The sequence below is a fragment of the Hypomesus nipponensis genome, chromosome 19, assembly GCF_054491055.1.
Source record: "Hypomesus nipponensis isolate SF chromosome 19, ASM5449105v1, whole genome shotgun sequence".
NCBI classification, from domain to species: domain Eukaryota; kingdom Metazoa; phylum Chordata; class Actinopteri; order Osmeriformes; family Osmeridae; genus Hypomesus; species Hypomesus nipponensis.
In genome coordinates, this window is record NC_140379.1 from 8,556,456 (window position 1) to 8,578,531 (window position 22,076).

Below are 22,076 nucleotides of genomic sequence, written 5' to 3' on the forward strand. Positions count from 1 at the left end.
AAGACTGGTTGCCGGTCATCCCAGGATGGCGTCATTCCTGCTGAGTTGGACACGGATGATGAATACGCTCTTCTCAAGATATCCTCTACCCCCATCTTATATCTCTCCCTTTCTCTCTCCTCCACAGTATAACAGCAACCACCGCGACCTCAACGCCAAGGGGGCGTGGGAGCAGGGCATCACAGGGAAGGGGGTGGTGGTCTCCATCCTGGATGACGGGATTGAGAAGAACCACCCCGACCTCAAACAGAACTACGTGAGTTGTCTATCACTGCAGGCCTGTCTGTCTACCTGTTCTGTCTGTGTTTTAACCCTGTATGTGTGTGTGTGTGTGTGTGTGTGTCTGTGTGTGCAGGATCCAGATGCCAGCTACGATGTGAACGATGGTGACCCCGACCCTCAGCCTCGATACACGCAGCTCAACGACAACAGGTATTGTAAGACCAGAGCTAGCACACCAGTGTAGGTACAGGACAAATCTGCCAACACGGGCAGAGTCAAGAGTAAGCATTGTTGTTGTCAAGTGCATCTGTTGTTTTTGGACTCATCCAGCCTGTTGCAGCAACTCTTTAATAAGGGATTAACAGGGAGTTAAAACTGGCTGATTTGATTGGTGGACGCTGGTATGTCGTGCGAGGAGCAACCCTGTGCTTGGCTACATGCCGGCCGTCTCGGAGACTGACATCTGTTCTGAAGTTGTACATCAGCTTGCTGCTACCAGGGTATTCCTGTGGCCCAGTTAAGTGGAGTAAATCCTACTGGGATTAAGTGAATTTGTGAAGAATGCAGCTTTATTGCGGTGGGCCTGGCTGTTAGATAGCATTAAGACTTGTTTACTGCCGCCCCCAATGGCTCCCCTCTCTCTGTGAATTGAAATTAAATTCATCAGCATTAACGAAGCCGGACAGATCTCTGAGCTCCAGACACACTGCTCCACTGTTGCCCCCCCCGCCCCTCTTTCTGCCCCACTCCCCTCTGACTTTCATTAGTGATTTTACAAAATCCGCTGTTTTCGGGCCGTTGGCCAGAGTGTCTTTTTTATCTTGAGGCTAACCATGATTGGTGCTGACAGGTAGAGCGAGGAGTAGAGTTGGGAGCTCTGGTGGAAATCACGTATCCCTGAGACCGACTCCCTGGAGACAGCCCCCCTGTCCCACATGACAGGCCTGGCTGATCCAGACCCTGCCCTCACTCTTCACCCTTCACTCCTTCCCCCTCTCCGTCCTCCCTTTCGATGGGAGGGAGGGAGGGAAGGAAGAGGGAGAAGAGAGAGAAGAGATGTGAAGGGAGAGGCAACAGGAGAGGTAGCTACAGTACAGAAGGCCTTGAGGCTCAGGCTATCAGACACACTATATCCCAGACTGCAGTCTGCCTCCGGTAAGACACGCATTCTAAACCCCGATGCTAAACATGAGCCCCTGCCAACACAGTTGCAGGGCAGAGGAGATCTGCTGAAACACACACGCGCGTGCGCACACACACTTTGCCAGAATTTGGATTCCCCTAGCATAGGCACATCCCACAGTGTGATGATTACCCAGTCCCTCAGTGAGGCTGGAGTAAATGCCTGTGCAGGCTGAATGGGGTGGTGGGTCCTGTCCTCCCAGCCCATCTCTTATCTCCTGCTGCCCAGGCCTGCATCCCCTCCCTGTGGCACAGCCTAACCAGTCCTGTCCAGTGTGTGTGTCTGTGTGTGTTTGTGTGTGTCTACCCTGTGTGTGTGTTTTTGCGTTTAACATTTTTAATTTGCGTGTTTTGAATGTGTACGTGTATGGTTGGTTTTGTGTGCGTGTGTGTTAGTAGTGGGTTTGTGTGTTTGGTGTTGGGGTGTGTAAACACCCTACAGGCAGACCCTGGCAGTGAGAGGCCGAAGGAGACTGGATGGGCCTGTTCCCTGCAGAAAGCCAGGCTCTGTTGAGCTTCATAAAGCTGTCTTTCTTCCCACATGGACGGGCAGCAGGGAGGACAGACCTGCAGCAATGTGGCCATTCAGCCCCGTGTTTAAACACCGTCACCATGTGACCTGGCTGTGTGTCTCACCAGGTCGCTCAGTTCGCTCTCCACCGGATCTCTCCTCTCCTCCACTGGTCAAAAGGTTGAAAGCTATAAATGTTGATTCAAAATTTTGATTTGAAGCTGTTTATTGGAACTGTGGTTTCTTGTTCGAGATCGGTTTGACTACGCATGAAGTAGACTGAGATTTCCTGGAAGGAAATCAAGGCCTGCCTAATACGGTTGATATGCAGATATTAACATTTAATATGGTATCATTAATTTATTCATAGAAAAGACCCAGGGAGTCTCCTCATTTTTAATTCTTCCATTTATATTGAATATTACTGTAACATTCCTTGAGGATATGACACTTATTTTAGACTCGCCCTACAGTTACCATAATAATGAATCTGTAAATTGAGTGAACTTATTTGGTATTGCTAGTATGGCTTCAATCAGTACTCTTAAGTATCTGTGCTCTTTCATCTGAGTGACCACAAGCTTTCCTCTGTCCTCCAGGCTACCAAGCTGCAAACACTCTGTGGTGAGAGCCAAAGAATCTCTGATCAGAGAGAGGGGGAGTGTGTGTGTGTGTGTGTGTGCGCACGCGTGTGTGTGTGCAAATGTGTGTGCCAGATCAGTAGTAGTATCTACTTCTCCTCCATCAGTGTCACATGGCAGCTTTATGGAGTGTGTGATGTGACTATATCTGTGTATGAGCAAGTCATCTCGATCATTTCACTTACCTGCACATCACTGTCATAAACCCTTATCAGCACCTCGCTCTGCGTGCGGGTACGTGTGCATGTGTTCGTCTCCCGGCGCAGTGGCAGCATGTCTGAATGACCTCCATGGCACACGCCCCATGTCTGTAGTGGCCGGTGCTCTCCCTGTAGCCCAGAGCAGGTGGGATCAGGCCTGGTCTGGGACGCACCATGATGGCACCCCAAGGTTATAGAACTCATCTTGACGTGCCTGTGGTGATGGATGAAGAGTGCTGACTCATTACTTGCACCTGGTCCCAGGACCGTTCATCTGACAGCAGCTCACAGTTAGGCCCTCCTGATGCTTTCTTTGGGTTCCCTGTCCTCCCTGCATTTTGTAAACACTCGCACACCTTGTGTCCCGGAGGTCTGCTCATTAGTCAGCTGATTAAGTGTGAGGGAGGGGGAACACTGTTGTCCAGGTCCGAGGCGAGGGGCGTGGAGTAGAGGCAGCAAAGAGACTAATGATCGTTCAGGCCACTGGCGGAGCCTCTGAGAAACACAATGATTTTTCTCTGGATAATTAATGCTGGTCACGAAAGATTGAGTGAAATTAGAACCATGTGCCAACCTCATCAATAGACCAATATGGCATCTTGGAGGGAAGGAGAGAGAGAGAGTGTGAGGTAGAGATAGAGAGAGAGTTGAAGGAGGGGAGCAATAGAAAGCTAGATGGAGAGGGCTGGAGTAGAAAAGGGAGTGAAGGGGTAGGAGGAAGAGGATGAAGGGACGGGAACATGATTGAGAGGAGAGATTTGGAAGACAGAAAAAGAAGGGGAGAATTCTTGCAGAGAAATATTAAGAGAATTTGTGTACAGAATACAGTTTTTATTGCATCCATCTGGGGACTATTTCAACATCTTGCGCAGCAGGGATGAAGTTTATGTATTTTCCCTGTACATAGGTAATTTGGTACAAGTTATGTTTGCTTTGTAGGAAATATGGCGTCTTTACGGCCCCCTAAAGGTCCACCTGTAGTTTTTCCCTCACATAAAACATGAATTTTACGAAGCTGTTTTCCTCATAATTGTTCCCCTTTCATTCTGTCCCTCCTTCCTGTCAGTCTGATTGGTTGAAGCTTACACGTGTAGTTCCTCCCACTCTCATTAATTATGGTAATGTAACGGCCGCTTGGGAGCCCGCTGGTTGCCATGGTTTTGTCAGCACCAATCTCGAGTTATTCAGTCGTCCAGTGTGCCTTTAAGACAGGGGCCCTTTTCAGTCAAACTGATGACCATGTGCCCTGGAGGTTAGGGGCAATAAGCAGCGATGGATGGTGTTTGCTCTCACCCGAGGCTAGCTCTAACTTAGTTTGACCGCCATTGGAGCAGACACCAGACACTACGTTTTTGCTAGTGGTTGTCCTCCGCACTGGTTCGTTTCTCCGGGCTCAGTGAAGGGTAGATTGGGCCACCCGGCCCCCTCACTGAAGACCTCTACTGCTCCCAGTGCTGCGAGGGTGTCCAGCCTGTCAGAGAGCAGGAGAGGTTTCTTGTTGTTGTGTTTAATATGTTTGGTATTTTAGCAAGACATGTAAATACGAGCGCCCTGTCTTTGCGGAGATGGGGGTGTGCCAGAGTGCTGGATTGAATGCTAATGTATCCGTTAGCTGCGGGCCTTGAGCCAGCCAGCCTGCTGTAACCTGAGAGTGTGTGCAAGTCCCCAGACCCCACAGGGCAGGTGTGTCTGCGCTCAGATAAAGCCTGTTGTGCTAACCCTTATTGACTGCATGGACATGGCTCTCTTTGTCTGACTTGTTCCCTCCTAATCTCCATTGTGTTGGGGGGAATCCACACCTCGGTTACTCAATTTGTAGAAGATCAGAGGATCTTGGGAACAGATTACCAGAATCAGATCCATCTCCTTTTTGTTGGAAAACGAAGTGGTGTGTATGTGTGGGTGTTTGTGTCACTGAGATTATGGAGGTTCGTTCAGCATGCCTGTGCAGTGCAGTAGGAGAAGCAGATGGCCAGTAGATAGGATAGGACTGATCCTATTGAAGCAAAACCACTGAATTAAACTCAGCACCGGATTCTAATCTGTTAGTAGTCAGCAGGCGAGCGCTTCTCTGGTCTGTGCTGGTGTCAGTGCTGGTTTCCAGTCCGCCTCATCAGATCTGGAAGATCATACTGTAGCACTTTCCCCAGTGCTGTGGCGGAGGAGAGCTCTGATAAATGAACATGCTAGTCATAATGTCCTGCTTCTGGCTCTTTAACAGGATGTTGGCTAAATAATGGCAGTTAGAAATATCTGGAGTCTGGAGCATCATTATAATACCTCTAATTTAGTTGCAGCTAAAATGGGTTGTCCTAGCTGAACTCTCCACAATGCTCCTCCTATCTGCGCCTAACCCCTCGTTACCCCCTCACAACCCTCCTAGCTCCCCCTAAACCCTTGCATATTCCCTAATTCCTCACGCACACTCCCTGAGCCCAACCACCCCATAGAAACCCCTGACTCACCATGTGACCTGGCTATGTGTGGACCCCACAACTAGGTTTGGAGTCACATGTCAAGACAACAATCCGTAAAATCGAATAAATAGAAAATTCAATTCGTCGCAGGAAATAGTTGTGGAACATCTTGTCCTTTGCCTTCTTGATGGTGACATGAGTTAGCCTCGCTGGCCATGTGATTATTGTCAGTTCTGTCAACTCTGGAGAGAAGCCTGATGTGAACCAAGAGGCCAGATCGGCCTGGCTTTGTGTGCTCTCACCCAGCGAGTGTGTCTAAGAAGCTCTAGTCAACACCCCAGAGCACGTTCTGCTTACCACCATAGTCATGTAAAGAGTATTGCAGATCAGTTCTACTCTGCATGGCTGCACACCATACACTAGACGCCGTTAAGAAAAGATCTCCCACAATGCACTGTGCTCACCCTTAGTGACAGCGTGGGCTCTGTTGTGGATGAGCCTATCAGATTACAGAGATGGAGGAGTCCAAGATATGGAGATGGTTCTGGCGTGTGAGACGAAAGCAGACTGTGGTGCACGCTGGGAGTCCAGGCCTGCCTTGCGTCCAATCAGAGACACCTGGGCTCGGGCCTATCAGATGCTGCATCTCTGGCCCGCATTGCAAACACCCGCTGGGTGTGTGTGGATCACTGGCTGCAGCACGCGGGACACCAGCAGACCCACCACCAGCAACTCAAAGATTAAGTTAACTGGAATACCTCCCATTGTCCTTTCACACTGATAGTGATGTACATGGGGTGTGTGTGTGTGTGTGTGTGTGTGTAGGCTTTTGTATGTTTTGTCTGTTAGCAGCCATTCCCGCATTTTGGTATGTGAGTGCCAATACCCATGGTAGTAAACACGTGTGAATGTGTGAGAGTGTGTGCGTACGTGCTTGTCTGGTTGCTGAAATGTTAGAAGCGTTCCTCATGACACAATTTGAATTCTCCTCAGCCATGTTCACTGGTGCGAGTGGTGCCCCCACTCCACCTCCCAGACTAACTCTGCTCTCACGTCACCCCGGCAACGGTCGTGTCTTTAACCTCCGACCCCTGAGCTCAGACTGCGTGTCTAAGGAGATCCCAGAGGACTGGCTGATCCACTACCATGCTCACTGACCCCTACCCCACCCCGGCCATTGTGGGTTAAATGAAGGGAATCCTTTAGAGTACATCCCTGCAGTCTGGGGCGAGTGGAGGTGGTTAGAAAGGAGCGGAGGTCGTGTGAGGTCAGCAGACTCAGAGGAAAGTCTAATGGCAGGAAATAAAACGGTAGTTACAAGACATCCACAACAAGCCAGGGGTCATAAGCTTCATGCTTTTCTCTTATTGTTGGTCAAGTCTCGTAATGTTCTGCTACTTTCATGTTGCCTTAACCATGGCCACTCCTGCATTTTCACTCCACAAGACCGGTCAGGCTTCTCCCCTGCTGGCTTCATTCATAGTGTTCTGATGATGACTTTCTTACCAGTGTTGCAATACTGCTGTCTTTACTTATATCTAACTCAAAACAGACGTGGGAACTATTATAAAGAAGTAAAGCTCCCGTAAGAACATATTGGAACAACATTCTCTCTTTTTCTGTCTCTCTTCCCCTCCCACCCCTCCCCCCCCCCCAAACAGGCATGGCACTCGTTGTGCTGGGGAAGTGGCGGCCGCGGCCGACAATGGCATCTGTGGAGTGGGCGTGGCCTACAACGCCAAGATCGGAGGTACGTTCAGAGGCTGCACTTTGACGGTCGGGGTCTGTTCAGAGGCTGCAGTGTAAGGGTCGGGGGACGTTCAGAGGCTGCATTGTGAGGGTCGGGGTACGTTCAGAGGCTGCAGTGTAAGGGTCGGGTACGTTCAGAGGCTGCAGTGTGATTGTCGGGTGACGTTCAGAGGCTGCAGTGTGAGGGTCGGGGTACGTTCAGAGGCTGCAGTGTGAGGGTCGGGGTACGTTCAGAGGCTGCAGTGTGAGGGTCGGGGTACGTTCAGAGGCTGCAGTGTGAGGGTCGGGGTACGTTCAGAGGCTGCAGTGTGAGGGTTCCTCCATATCCTCCTCCTCTCCATCCCACACAGCTGGGGCTCTCGGTGCTGTCTCAGTACTGCTGCCAGCGCACTCTCATGAGGCCCACAAGGGTGGCCCCTCATCCTCCTCCACCCTGTTCAACTCTTCTCCTCCTCCTCTTCTCTCTTCTCCTCCTCTTCTCTCTTCTCCTCCTCTTCTCTCCCCTACCTCCCCTCCTCCTTTTTTTCTCTTGGCTTCAGATGACACAGAAACACCCCTTATCTCACAGGGATGCATTTGGTATCCTGTGTGTGTGTGTGGGGGGGGGAGGGGTTGACAGGCAAGGTGTGTGTGATTGACAGGCAGAGCACATACTGGACACTGTGTTCTGTGTGGTTGGCGTGGGCTTGCGACTGTGTGCGACGATGTGCATCTGCCGCTGGTGCCTCCGGGGCCTGTTCCGCAGGACCGCGTGTAAGCGTGTGTAATCCCCTTAATTACAGCCATCTCTTTCATCCATTCACTGCATGCTCTATCTCATTCCTGCTGCAGTCTCCCGGTTCTGCTGGGCTCCTCCGCACATTGGTGAGCTTGGCTGCTCAGTCACGGACTAGGATCTCTGGAGAAGAGACGAGACCGAATCAGACCGCCTGGTCTCAATCATGACTAGACCAGAACCAGATTGTAGTGTGAGCCATAGGCCCAGTCTCAAGCCGTTACCCTCAGGACTCTCCGCTGAAGCGCTCCACGTCCTGATTCGGATTGTCTTTTGCATTCCATCTCATCCTAGTTCAGCGGGGCTTGACATCCTAGTCTATATGTCACCCCTGTCCCAGTCCCAGCCCCAGTCCCAGCCCCAGTCCCAGCCCTAGTCCCAGCCCCAGCCCCAGCCCCAGCCCCAGCCCCAGCCCCAGCCCCAGCCCCAGCCCCAGCCCCAGTCCCAGCCCCAGTCCCAGCCCCAGTCCCAGTGTCAGTGTGGGCTGTGCAGTGGCTGCCAGCACACACACATCTCACATATTGTCCAAGGACTTGATGTTACATTAGTGTATACCCTCAACATGGTTTGTACTGTAAACCCCCCCATACACACACACACACACTCGCCCCCCTTCCCCAAAAGTAGATTACTACCTTGAGGTGCTGGTTGCCATGGGAACTGTGTCTCCAAGGATGCCTCAGGAAAACTTCAAAGAGCACAACTCAGTTGACTTTAACCCCTATGAGGGAGGTGTGAAGGAACCCAACCCTCCATGCTTCAAAGTGAAGAACACGGTTGTTTTGAAGATGTCTGACCTCCGTCCCTCCTCCTCTCCCTCTCTTTCCCTGCATCTCTTCTTGTTCGCTGGAATGTGGCAGGCAAAGTAGTAGAATATAAACAGACCTGGAGCCATTTAGAACTTTCTGGATTAAATATGGCTCCAGCACACACACTCTCTCTCCCAGACACAAACACACCCATATACACACACCGGGCCAGCAGGCAGGTCCTAAGGGCTGTCAGAATTCCTCCCTTCTCCAGTAAGGGTTTTCTCATAGCCTCAGAGTCCTTTCAGTCAGGCTTGGTCATGGTTTTCTTGGAGGGCTACTAAGAGAAGAAGCACACTCGTTTATCTCCTGCAAGTAAGCATTCTCTCTCGCTGAGCCCCGACAGCCTTTCTTCTCCACATCTTCAGACTCCATTCATCACGTTGTCTGTGGCATTGGCCAGAGACAGGTTGTTAGTCTCAGGCCTGTCAACTGCAGTGACGCGATCATGTGGCAGTGAGAGAACGTGTTCTGTTGTGCCAACGGCCATTTTAGAGTTCTTGGAAAATGTAAAAAGAAAAGGAAAAAAAGAAAACCTCACCTGTTTATGTGCCGCAGGAGTGCGCATGTTGGACGGCGAGGTGACAGACGTGGTGGAGGCCCAGTCGCTCAGCCTCAACCCGCAGCACATCCACGTCTACAGCGCCAGCTGGGGCCCCGAGGATGATGGGAAAACCGTGGATGGCCCCGCCAAGCTCGCCAAGGAGGCATTTTTCCGTGGCGTCACAGAGGTGGGTGTGCGATTGTCTTCAGGGCCTTGATTTTATCCTTACCGTCTCAGCGATGCTTCTTTCATGAATTCAGACGCTGCTGTGTGTCTCTTGTTGAAAACAGTGCACAACTATGTATTGAACTGTTCACCCACAAGCAGCTCTCCAAGAAAGCTTCCTTTTGACCCTGGCCCACTGAACAAATAGAAGCTTGACTTGAAAAACATGTTTTCAAGTCAAGTTTTAAAAGTCTATTAAAAAGCAGGAAGAGAAATCTGAATACAAAGAATGGAAATATATTCGGTCACATTCATAGTCATCTTAAGAGCATTCCACTTAATCTTATCCTTTTGTGAAGCAGTTTCTCGTTAGTTGGTATGTCACAGAACCAGGGGTATTGAGAGTGGATGTATCGTATCAAGGTTGAACACACATTCATCTGAGAATGCAGACGCATATCCAGTGTTTAAAATATTTCTTACAAAAATGTTCCTTCAAGTGTGGAAGGGAAATGCCTGAGACAAAGCCCTCGCCCTCGGCTCCGTATCTGCCATGGACGCATGGCTCATGTCCGCGCTTACAAGGACCCTCAGTTAAACCCATTGAGCATTTCGATCAATTCCTGGGTCAAGGGTCAGATGAAGCATGGCCAACGTACAGTAGAAAGAAGGTGGTCTTCAGTGACACTGTCAAGCAGCATGTCTCTGCCGCAGTTCACGTTCTCATCAAGAGCTGTCTCTGTAGGCCGTAGTCAGCGGAACCCTGGCCCAGGTATGGGTGCGGAACGTCTGTTTGCTGAATGTAAAGGGACAAGGGACTCATGAGGGTCATGTAATTTGACTTGTTTCTGATAGCAGGGCTTTGTTCACACACACACACACACACACAAACACACACACTCTGTGTTTGCCTAGGGAGGCTGGCAGCTGGCTAAGGGCATAAGTGGATGGATTAGCCTACAGACAGCATGCCAGCCTGCCTTCTGCCTGCCTGTCCATTCATCCATCCTTCACATCCATCCATCCATCTAGCTAATGCCCAGCAGGGTCCAATGGTACTAGGCTTCCAGTGCGGTTCAATTGTAAAGCCCAGATGAGCATCACAACACGCACAGAGAAAGTGTGGCACTGCCCAGACACACACACACACACACACAAAATGAACAGGCAGGTTTGAATGGGCAAATATACATTTGTGGCCTTTCACAACTGTCTCTCTTTGTGACAAGAGGCCTCAATGGAAAGCAGATGGACATGTACAGTATAGTGAAGACACACACACACTGTCCCAAACCACTGTGGTGAGAAGATGGCGTCGGCGCAGGGCTCGGGCCGGGGCTGGTTTGTTTACACGGTCACGGGTGGTTGCATGTGATCAAGGCAGGGCGGACAATGAAGCATTCTCAGTTCCAATATTTCTTCAATAAAGCATTCTGCCTCTCAGTATAAAGCCTCTGTGTATATTTATAGAGCCGGCTGAATGGGGCTCCGCCCCCTGATTCATGAGCCGGCCCTGTTTACGCACTCCAGTCTGGGTCGTTGTCCTCACAGCTGCCGTTGTGCATTAAGGCTCTTTGATGGGGACCACTGAGTGTTAAAAAGCCACTAGGATGTTTGGAGGGGTGCATGCGGGTTTCTTGGTGGGGGCAGGGGGGGGGGTCTGGCGGCCCCTAATGAGTTTGACTGTAGTATCAATGGGAATGGGAATCTGTTCTCAACTGAAAGGGAGTTTTTGTTCTTGCGGTCCCTCTCATTAGTGGTAGATCACAGAGATGCACATCCATCCATCTGGTCTAGAGACACGTCTGTCTTACACGCCTGGATCGTGGTGCCATTCTGTCTCACTGGCCGTGTCTCTCCCTGTCTCTCTCCCTGTCTGTCTGTCTCTTCCTGTCCGCGTGTCTCTCCTTGTCTCTTTGTGTTTGTCCTGACTGTTTCTCTGTGTGTGTGTCCGTCTGCTGCGCAGGGTCGTGGTGGGCTGGGCTCCATCTTTGTGTGGGCGTCCGGTAACGGCGGCCGGGAGAGGGACAGCTGTAACTGCGACGGCTACACCAACAGCATCTACACCCTGTCCATCAGCAGCACCACCCAGAACGGCAACGTGCCCTGGTACAGCGAGGCCTGCTCCTCCACCCTGGCCACCACCTACAGCTCTGGAAGCCTCAACGAGAAACAGATTGTGAGTTATGCAATAGACACAATCCCCCACACACACACACACACACACACGTGCACGCCTTCTTCTGTGAGAATCGTATTAGAAAGAAAAACCATACTGCACCCTGCATCATCTCCGTTACTATGATGTCAAGGCGTAGAGTTGAGCCTGGAGGAGAAAGGAAGTTTTATGGTGACCCTGAGCATGTCAGAAACCCAACATATGTCTAACTGTGTATACTATCTGCCAATAGCTGTGTGTGTGGGTGTGTGTATGAGCCAGAGTGGGTGCTCTGACCTCCGAAGATGTGTTGTGTGTGTGATCTGTGAGGGTGTGTGTGTTGTGGTGGTCTGTCCTGTGAGAGTCTTGTGCTTGCCGACCCCAGGGCGCTCTGTGTTAAACTCTGACATCAAACGGCTTCCCCTGTGAAGTGGAGACAGACCATTCGACAAGGGTCCTAGGGGGTGAGCGTGTGTGTGTGTGTGTGTGTGTGTGTGTGTGTGTGTGTGTGTGTGTGTGTGTGTGTGTGTGTGTGTGTGTGTGTGTGTGTGTGTGTGTGTGTGTGTGTGTGTGTGTGTGTGTGTGTGTGTGTGTGTGTGTGTGTGTGTGTGTGTGTGTGTGTGTGTGTGTGTGAGAACCATTCAGGGATATGACTGTGAGCAATGGAGACTGATGGGCAGTTGATCCTGTGTGTTTATGTATGGTGTACAGTAGACTTGACCCATGGGAACCATACAGCTTCTCAGATGTCTGAATCACTGCCAAAGCACTAATCCAGACCTCTATCCTGTGTTCTTTAGAGCTTTGATTTCTTTTAAGGCAACATGTGTCTGGTCCTGAGCCAGCTGCTGCTTTTTTCCTCCCCTAGCTGCTCATCTTCCAGGCGGGTTCTCCAGGCTACTTGTGTTCTACGGGTTCTGTTGTTTCTCTAGGCGCTCAGGGTTCTCTAGGTTGGACCAAGGCAGTGTGCCCTCTTCAGCTTTCAACATAGGGATTCTTCTCACACTAAGGAGACTCTCTCTCTCACTCACTCACTCACTCAAACTCACACTCACTCACTCACTCACTCACTCACTCACTCACTCACACTCACACTCACACACACACTCTCACACACACTCTCACACCTTTTCCCTCACTCCCTCTCCATCTCTCTCTCTCACTCCCTCTCCATCTCTCTCTCTCACTCCCTCTCCATCTCTCTCTCTCACTCTCTCTCTCTCTCTCTCTCTCTCTCTCTCTCTCTCTCTCTCTCTCTCTCTCTCTCTCTCTCTCTCTCTCTCCCTACTCTTGCTTTTCTATCTCGTACAGCTATTTGAATTAAGTAATGTGAACTCCTGAAATCCCATCTCCTTGTCTGTCGCTTTTCCACAGACCTGTCAAACGCATGCACGCACACACACACACTCTCACACACACACACACACTCACACACAAGGCAGATCTCTTCCCTTTTCACTGTGTTGCCCTGGTGGACAGCTGGCCCCCTGACATGGCATCTCACTGACATGTATCAGTCCCACTCAGCTAATGGTTCTGTCCCTCATATGGGCAGGGACGTGACAGGGGGCAGGGGGGGCCTGGAGATAGGAGGAAGGGAGGGCAATGAGAAGGAGAATCAGAGGAAAACGAGGTAAGACGTGATGGCGGGGTAGAGAGGGAGAAAGGGGACAGAGTGAAGCACGGGAATGGGGCGGGAGAGGGAGAGTGAATTTTCCGGTGTCTGCAGGAGATAATAATGGTGTATTCATGAGTCTGTCTGACTGTGTTGCGCGTGGATCAGTCTGTTCTGTGCTTAGGAGGTCCTAGAGCCATGCAGCACACTAGGACCCCCCTGCACTAGGCCCCAGGGCACGGCCACATCATTTATTTAATGGAACCAACCGCCACATCATTCATCCTACTGATTGCTTCATTAAACAGTAATTTGTCTGACCATGTGAAACAGAGGGGGTCTGTGTAGGAACATGCTGGAGGAGCACCTTCCTTATGTAGAGCCTTGGTTCTGTGATCATCTTCATCATCGTCACCGCAAGGAGGATGCACACACTCACAACCACACACACACACACACACACACACAGACTCTGTACCTGTCTCACCATGGCTCTCCTTCTTCCTGTCAGGTGACCACCGACCTCAAACAGAAATGCACCGAATCTCACACGGGCACGTCTGCGTCCGCCCCATTGGCTGCCGGGATCATCGCCCTGGCGCTAGAAGCCAAGTGAGTGACCTCTGACTTCTCAGCATTCGTTTCTGTCTTCCTATTGGCCGGTCTGCATTTTGGGTTATGTCTCTGGCCTCTTAGTGAGACTGCAGTTTCCCAGCAGGCTATCCAGTCAAAGCACTGCATCACTGTGTGCACATATCAGCTTCAGCTTGTTACTGTAGTACACTGCATTTCATCTCTGTGAGAGTGTGTCTGTGTGTGTGTTTTTTGGTTCTCTTTTGGCTCACATTCCTGCTGCGTTCTTGACAGCCTCTTGACAACCATTGCCGTGTTTGCTGTTGCTTGTAGGTTTGTTGTTTTCAGACATTATGGGGTATCCAGGGAACACATATGAAGTGCACTAACGTAGGTGGTGGTTGTTTGTTGACGTTGCAGTCCCCAACTGTCCTGGAGAGACATGCAGCACCTTGTGGTGAGGACCTCGAAACCCGCCCACCTCCTCACCAACGACTGGAGGACCAATGGGGTCGGCCGCCAAGGTACAGCAAGGTCTCCTATTGGCTTAGCCCAGCTCCTCCAGCTTCAGATCAACATGGAGACTAATAAAAAATGGTGTTAACATCCGTTGATTAAAATCGCTTTAATCTGGCTGTTCTAGAGGCCAGGCCTCTGGGTGTGGAGGGGTTCTGATCAGCCACCAGCTGGAGACATGCTCTAATCTAATACTGAACCTCTTATTGAGTTGGGAATGGAACCCTGATGACGTTGCCTTGATCAGTCTGATATCGATCTTTCTCTCTCGCTCTCTCCATCTCTTTCTCCCACCCCCTCCCTTCTCTTGCTCTCTCTCTCTCACTCCCACCCCCCTCCCTTCTCTTGCTCTCTCTCCATCTCCTCTCCCTCCCAGTGAGTCATTCTTATGGGTATGGTCTGCTTGACGCCAGTGCCATGGTGAGCATGGCTAAGACCTGGACCAGCATGGGACCCCAGAGGAAGTGTGTCCTGACCATGGTGGCAGAGCCAAGGTTAGAGCACGCACACACACACACTCCCTCTCTCACTCGTTCTCTTTCACGCACACTCAATCATGACTGAGTGCTGTCCCTGTGACATTGAAGCTGCGGCCAGTCCTACCTGTTGGCTCAGTCTGCAGCTTGGCAGAGGTTGAGAATAGGTGGGCTTTGTGTGTGTGTGTTTCTCCCAGAGCCCTGAGTGCTGTAGTGGTGTGATGGAGTGTGGGCGGAGCTAGAGTGTGACTGTCAAGACCTGATTCCATTATTCCATCCTCAACATGCTGCTTTAGGGCCCTACAAGACGCTATGCAGGCGTGTGTGTGTTGAGGGATGCGGGGGAGGATCTGAGCCCATAGGAGAATGAAGGGAGAGGAAATCGCACACTCATTAGACTTCATCTCTCTCTCTCTCTCTTCGCCTTCCTTTTCTGTCTGTCTATGGTACTTGCCAATGTGTCTTAAACCCTGTCAGGGCAGAAGCCTGCCCTGGGTTGTTGGGCCTGAGCTACTAAGATGACTGGACATAGTAGAGAATCTGCTACCCTGGTCCTGCCTACCCCAGTTCCTAACTCTGTTCAAGGCCTCAAACCCTGTGACACAAGTCTCTCTCTCACACACACGCTCACGAACACCCACTCTCACACTTCCACACACAAGGACCTGCCAACAGAAAAGTAAGCCACTTATATTTGTCAAAACCAGTTAGTGTGTATGTGTGTGTGTAAATGACAGGAACATTGGCAGCAACCTGGTGATAACAAAGACTGTGGACGCCTGTCTGGGAACAGCCAGTCATGTGACCGCCCTGGAGCATGTCCAGGCTCAGTTGACACTGTCATACAACCGCAGAGGCAACCTGGCCATCCACCTCACCAGTCCTCTGGGGACACGCTCCACTCTGCTGGCGCCCAGGTATGCACACACGCACACACACACGCACAGAAGCTGTCACTCACACCCTCAGCCATTCTCTACATCCTCTCATTTTCTCTCCCTTGTCCCCCCACATCTTCCCAAACCTCCCATCTTCCATTCTCTGTATTCTCCCAGACCTCGCGACTACTCGTCAGAAGGCTTCAACGACTGGGCCTTCATGAGCACCCACTCCTGGGATGAGGCCCCTGGGGGCCAGTGGACCCTGGAGATAGAGAATGTGGCGGGGGCCAGTGACTATGGTAGGGTCAGTCTCACACACTAGTCTGACCATATTTGGAAGTTTAATGTTTGTTCAGATGTTACAGATGTGCTGAATGGCATCACACAAACACACATATATATAAACACACACATACACATACGGACACACATCGCCCTACAGTAAATTAGTGTGAATTGGAGCAGGGAGGAACCATTCTGTCTCTGGCTCACCCGCAATTACCCAGACAGGGCCCACCCAGGTCAACCTGCTCTATATCTCTCTCTCTCTACTTCTCACCCTCTGTCTTTTTCTCACCAGTGATTTGTGAAAGTGGGCCCCAATGTCCAACTAAAGACAAGTTGATCTAATGTTCTTGTAAAAGAACTCTGTTTTGGTGTAGATTTATGCTTACTTCTATGAATCTTTTTCTGTCAGGCAGTCCAGGAAATCCCAGAATATATGGCTGGATGGGTAGAGGCTGCAATTACAGCTGCTAGCCTGAGAAGAGCCAAGCCTCGCTGGGTAGACTGTGGCCTCGGGAGGGCTTCTGGGTGCATGTGAACTCAACTGTGTTCTCTCCTCCCTCCCTCTCTCTCTCTCTCTCTCTCTCATTCTTCCTCTCTCCTTCTCCCCATCTCCCGCTTGCTTTTGCCACTGCTTTCTGTCTCCCTCTCTCTCAGGCACCTTGACCCAGTTCACCCTGGTTCTGTACGGCACCGGCTCCGCTTCCCCTAGCTCGTCAGAGAAGGAGTGGTCCCGGGCAGTGAACAACAGCTGTAAGACATTCGACCTGCAGCAGATCTGTGTCGGTAAGACCGTCAAAGCCTTTTACCATGCAGTTACCATGGACACCGGCTGAAAATATTGTCTGAGCAATCACTACTATGACAACTGTACACAGTAATACAGTAAACACACACACAACGACATCGTACTGACGGACTACAGCAGATTTCAGTCTGGGTTATTGAGTTTGGTCTGTCAGGCTTTTACTGATTGACCTGGGTGTTGTAGAGTATACGATACTACTGCACCAGGTGAGACAGGGACAGTCTGCCCCCTTCAGGCTCCAAGAAGACACTACATGCACATGGGCCAAGGTGACTCTGTAGGGAGTGTTAGTATGTGATACTGAGGCAACCAGCCTGAAATGTTTTATATTGAAGTAGGGTCTTGTTTATGCTTCATCTGATTCATAAACACTGGCATCCCCTTTCCTCCTTTTCCTCCAATCTCTTTAACAAGGAGAGAATGACACCTTATTAAAAGGACCTTTAATCAGAGACCTGGAGCTGCGGGCTGGAGGAAATGTCTCTGCTGTGTGTGTGTGTGCACGTGCGCACACCTGTAAGTGAAATAGGGGGACAGAGACCAAATTAGATTGTGATATATAGAGGGAGACGAGGGAGAGAGAGGGAGCAAAAGCTCGAGGGAGGGGGAGCGGGAGAAATCTCAGGGAAATAGTCCAAGAGAGGTGTTGGAAAGAGATCCAGACCCCAGACACTCACATGGCTGAGCTGAACTGGCACTGTCCCAGTTTACCTCAGATTAAGACTGCTGGGCCTGTTAGAGTGCCAAGTGCAGCTGAGGGCCCAGAAATGTCTCATATCCTCAGCGATAATATGAAGGATTTAAATAGGAGCTTTGTCTGCCTTAGCACACAACCTTCACAGCTAATCAACACGTCCAAACCCCACCCACTGCTCTGGCACGAACCCGGCTCTACGCAGCCTTGACATGGGAGGGGAGCTCTGAAGCAGATCATCACGAGGTTACCCGTTTACGACTGACGTTTACTGAAATCCTCCCTGATTGACGACCACCTGGTCTCTCTGTCCCTGTGTTCCCAGAATGCAGTGCTGGCTACTACCTCTTCCGGCAGGGCTGTGTGAAGGAGTGTCCAGCCGGCTTCACGGGGGGGTCCCAACCCGTCAACTTCACCCTGGGGAACTACGCCGAACCGGCGTCTGTTCCCGCCTGCCTGCCCTGCCAGGCCCCCTGTGTCACCTGCCGTGCCCCCAACCCCATGGCCTGCCTCTCCTGTCCCCCGCACAGCCACCTGGACCCCGTCACCGCCACCTGCATCCACCTCAACCAGATTGAGCGGGACTCCCCGGGGAGCTACCTGGTTGGGGCGGGCAGCGTCGGCGGCCCCACCCCGGCCCAGCCCGCCTCCAGCCTGCCCGTCACCATCGCCGTGCTGAGCTGCATGGCCATCATGACCACCTTCGTGTGCGTCTTTGTGCTGCTGCAGATGCGTTCGGGGGCCACGGTCAAGCTGCCGTCCCTGGAGGCCGGGGCGGCGGGCCTGAGGGAGGGCCTGGGTCTGGGAGGGGCCGGCAGGGTGGTGGCGTATCGCGGGATCCCCTCGATGTGGGGGGAGGACGGGATGAACACGGACTCTGAGAACGAAGAGTTTGACGGCCACAATGAGAGGACTGCCTTCATCAAAACGCAAAGTGCTCTTTAACGTCCCCCCCTCCCTGTCTTCCACCCTTTCCCCCTCACTCCTCCTCCCTTTCCTCCCCCCCCTTCTCTATATCGCCCACACCTGTCCACACATGACAGGTTTAATCACGGTCTTCTGTGGTCCTATCCCTCCCCTCTGCTTCCCTGGCTCCTTGGCTCCCTGGTACCAGTCTTCCTTGGCCTGCAGGTGACCTGCTGGCAGCCTGCTGTCTGTCTGCCAGGGTCTGGGACAGCCTGAGCGCACTCCCTTCACACTCGGCTGCTTTTCTATTAAACTGGCAGTGTGCCCTCTCTCGCCCCCTATCATTTAGAGACACAGAGTGTGTCTGACAGAGAGTGTGTCTGAGCCTCCATAGGCTCTCAGGGCATCCCTGTGTCACAATAAACAAACCATCATTGTTTACTCCCTCTGTCTCTCTCTCTCCCTATCTTTTTTTCTATGTCAGTCCCAGTGCAGTAGCCGAATGAGATTGTCAAATGAGACATGACTCTTACGTTTGTATACTTGGGGGAGTGTGTGTGTGTGTGTATATATACATGGTAAACAGGTGTGTTGTAAACACACAGTTGAGTTCTAAATCATGCCTGTATCATCTTTGCTCACAAACTCAGTTGGTGCATTCTGCTCTCCTAGGCACCGCCCCCCTCCTCCTCCTCCATCCCCCCTACTTTTCCTCATCCCATCAGGGGCTAGCGAATGCTGGGTTTAAGTGATTCATTCAGTTATATAAGGTTTTGTCAGTTGTTAAGGCTTCCCACCATATCCCCCATATAGTTTAGAGCACAACACTGTCACCGGAGCTGTGCCTAGCATCAACCCCAGATTCCTTTTGGATCTGCAATAAACCCCATTTCCAATCACAATTCTCATTGACTTCCTCTGCAGGCTGCTAATTGGCTGTCACATGAAGCTGGAAAGAGGCGCTTCAAAGAGTGTGTGCGTGTGTACAGGGCGTGCAGGGCTCAGTGTAACACAAGTGACTTATTATTGAGACAAGGGGTTTTCAGTGCGAAAGTCTGTTGAGTGAGAGAAGGGGCTCTGATGGAGAGGGTTTTCACACGCTGCAGAGCTGACAGAATCACAAAGCCCAGCTGGGAACACCAGATCCCCCCTCTAACCCTGGGATCTGTCAGTGGCCTCCTTCAACATGGTTGGATGAAGAGTGTGTTCAGTCAGTAGAACAGTGGCAGTAATGATCCCTGATCCAGTAGTGTAGATGGATGTGGGGTGTTTGGGACTGAAGAGAGTTTGTGAGTATCCTACTTCCCATCCACTCTAGAAGCTCTGAGGATCATGCAGCACATCCACTCTAGATGCTCTGAGGATCATGCAGCACATCCACTCTAGAAGCTCTGTAGTGTAACATTCCTCTTCAAATGCTCTTCACCAGTCTTGCATTTAGAGGGGGGATCTTATCTCCCTCCCCACCTGCTTCTGATCAGACAAAGATGTTAGTAGTCTAATACACCACATATCTAATACTGTACAACACTATCGCCCAAAACCAGAGTTTTTTTCTATTCATATCTTTTTAGGTGAAACACTTTTTAAAGGAATTTTTTAGGAGTTGATTTTTTTAGGACTCCAACCATGTGTCTTGTTTCTACAATCTGCCCCTCTTAAACAATGTACATCCCTTCCGACTCATATCTCTAACAGTCTCGTCCTGTTTGGTAGAGATGATGGTGGACAGTGATATTTTGCATTTTCCGTGCAGAAGTGGGGTTCCCGCTGTTTGGAGTTGTCATGGCGACGACGTGCATGAGCTTGAGGCAGCTGTCCATTCTGTCCTCAGCCACAGCGAGGTTCCAGAGCAGCAGAACATCCTCGGCGTGCTCTTCAGCCAGGTCACCATGACTGGATACGTAGATCCCAATAAAAAAAACTTATCGTAAGAATTTCCACCTACAAGTTCCACTTTGTTTTAAGGCTTTCAGTAACGTTATCTCTGTGCGTGTGTGTGTGCGCGTACGCGTGCGTGCGTGCTTGCCACTGCATGTCCATAGGAATGGAAGAGTCTCTTGGGAACTTGCACCCTCTAGAGCATAAACTGAATACTACACCATCAGATTGCTGCCCACGTCCTCACCAAACCTGTGTCAACACTTGAATCTGAAAACTGAATCTATAGGGTGGGTAGAAAATGATGTAACATTAAGGTCTATCAATGCTGGAACATGCTGTAGATGTGTAACTTGGTGTGTATGTTAGGGTTGAGGGGGTGATGGAGAATAGGGGGAGGAAATGAGTTCCTGTGTTTCATTTAACAGGTCTTTATAAACTGTCTGGATTGATGAGCCACGGTGTTAAAATTAGATTATTCATGGTTTTATTTTTTATTTTTCTCTATTGATTACTTCCAATCAGTGAAGTAATTTGTTCTGTTTACGTTTGTTCTGTTTACGACGTAAAAACGTAGTTTTTTCCTGCCTTGGAGAACAGTGACCATCATCTTCCTACTGTTCTCAGTGGGGAGAGTGGAGGCACTAAGATGAGCAGTAATAATCTGTACACTTCAACATTCAGACACACACATACAGAAACACACACAATCACACACTTAGAAACACATGAAGCTACAAACATAGAAACCCACAGCAGTTATCAATTGTGGAGGGAGGTTGAGAATGAATCCTACCCACACACATAAGGGCTGAATCGGATGGTGTGCGTGTGTGAATGTGTGTGATAGAGGAAACACACTTCAGGGGGTCTGGCAGCACAGCTCCATGAAGCTCTGCTCAGCTCCCTCTATGAGGTCACCTGCAGTGACAGAGAACTGTACCTTACACCCATGAGGACTTATGTAACAGAACGACTATCTTAGACTGGACATTTAACCCTAAAATAAGGCCTATTTTTGTACTATATATATATATGGTGCAGTGTAATTTTCTTGTAATTTAAAGTTTTCTTTTGTTTTTGCTCTTTTTTTCTTTTTATTTAATTGATGTCAATATGCGGATTATAGATTCTACGAAAATAAAGATCTATGCAAACTTCAGAAAGTGTCTTTGGTTTTGAATGAAGATTAATTTAAATGGGAAGTCATCGCTCAACAAATGCTAGTCACCGAAACAAAGCAACTTGTGTGCTGCCTGTTCAACACATGGGTATTGTGCCCGGTGTGCAGCAAAGTGAATTATTCTGATTTTAATAAACGTCGCAACTGCCATAGTTTTAAGGAAAACATTTAGTATTGGACAGGCCTTGTTAGTAATGGCCTATTAACAAATGTTTACAATTAATTAAGTCTGTTTGCTAATTATTACGTTATAGACGCATGCGGCGTGTCAATTTGCTTTAATACCTATTATAATTAACCATGCCGCTGACGCATTCGCTATGTACCTTACCGTATAGGCTAGTGGCGACTCGTCCGAGGATCGGTGTTCTTGCTTCTCTGCAATGCAGAAGCAAGGTCGTTTCCTGTTTTTAAGATTGATGTTGGTTGTTGAAACGACCTGCTGTTTAGGTAAATGCGTCTTAGACAAGCCAGCATCGTTATAATAAATGTGTAGCCTAAGTGTCAAGCTAAAACGTTGGATAAGAGAGAAGCGGATCGTTTGGTAGAGAATACGCGAGGTAAGTATCTATCATTTGTCTGAACGATGTAACCATCCGTTGGTGAAACTTTCATGACCCGCTTGGTTGACAGCGCTTTTTGAATGAAGCTGAGGTTGCCGGATGAATTAACACAAGTAAACTTATGTATGGTACAGTAGAACATAATGTATAACCTTTATGAATATGTTTGAGGAGGGGGTGACAAGAAGACCAATTCAAAATAGCATTGCAGATCTTTTTTTTTTTCATAGATACTCCATACATACACTTACACCCTCTATTTAAAGAGTGTCATAAGCTTTAATACTTTGTCAAACTTTTTTATAGTATGGAATTTGGTTTA

At 50.0% G+C, this 22,076-nt stretch overlaps 1 protein-coding gene across 4 annotated transcripts in view; it reads left to right on the forward strand.

The window, feature by feature from the left end:
- The window catches only part of furina (furin (paired basic amino acid cleaving enzyme) a), a 57,227-nt gene extending 36,053 nt beyond the window's left edge, over positions 1-21,174 (forward strand). For all 4 annotated transcript variants that reach the window (XM_084683096.1, XM_084683095.1, XM_084683097.1 and 1 more), the window contains exons 5-16: positions 128-256; positions 356-432; positions 6,835-6,923; positions 9,065-9,237; positions 11,182-11,394; positions 13,500-13,600; positions 13,982-14,085; positions 14,454-14,571; positions 15,291-15,470; positions 15,609-15,733; positions 16,377-16,505; positions 17,547-21,174. In XM_084683096.1, coding sequence (XP_084539222.1) covers positions 128-256; positions 356-432; positions 6,835-6,923; positions 9,065-9,237; positions 11,182-11,394; positions 13,500-13,600; positions 13,982-14,085; positions 14,454-14,571; positions 15,291-15,470; positions 15,609-15,733; positions 16,377-16,505; positions 17,547-18,166 — 2,058 coding nt within the window. In that variant the 3' untranslated portion in view covers positions 18,167-21,174. The remainder of the gene's footprint in view (positions 1-127; positions 257-355; positions 433-6,834; positions 6,924-9,064; positions 9,238-11,181; positions 11,395-13,499; positions 13,601-13,981; positions 14,086-14,453; positions 14,572-15,290; positions 15,471-15,608; positions 15,734-16,376; positions 16,506-17,546) is intronic.
- The last annotated feature ends 902 nt before the right edge of the window (positions 21,175-22,076 follow it).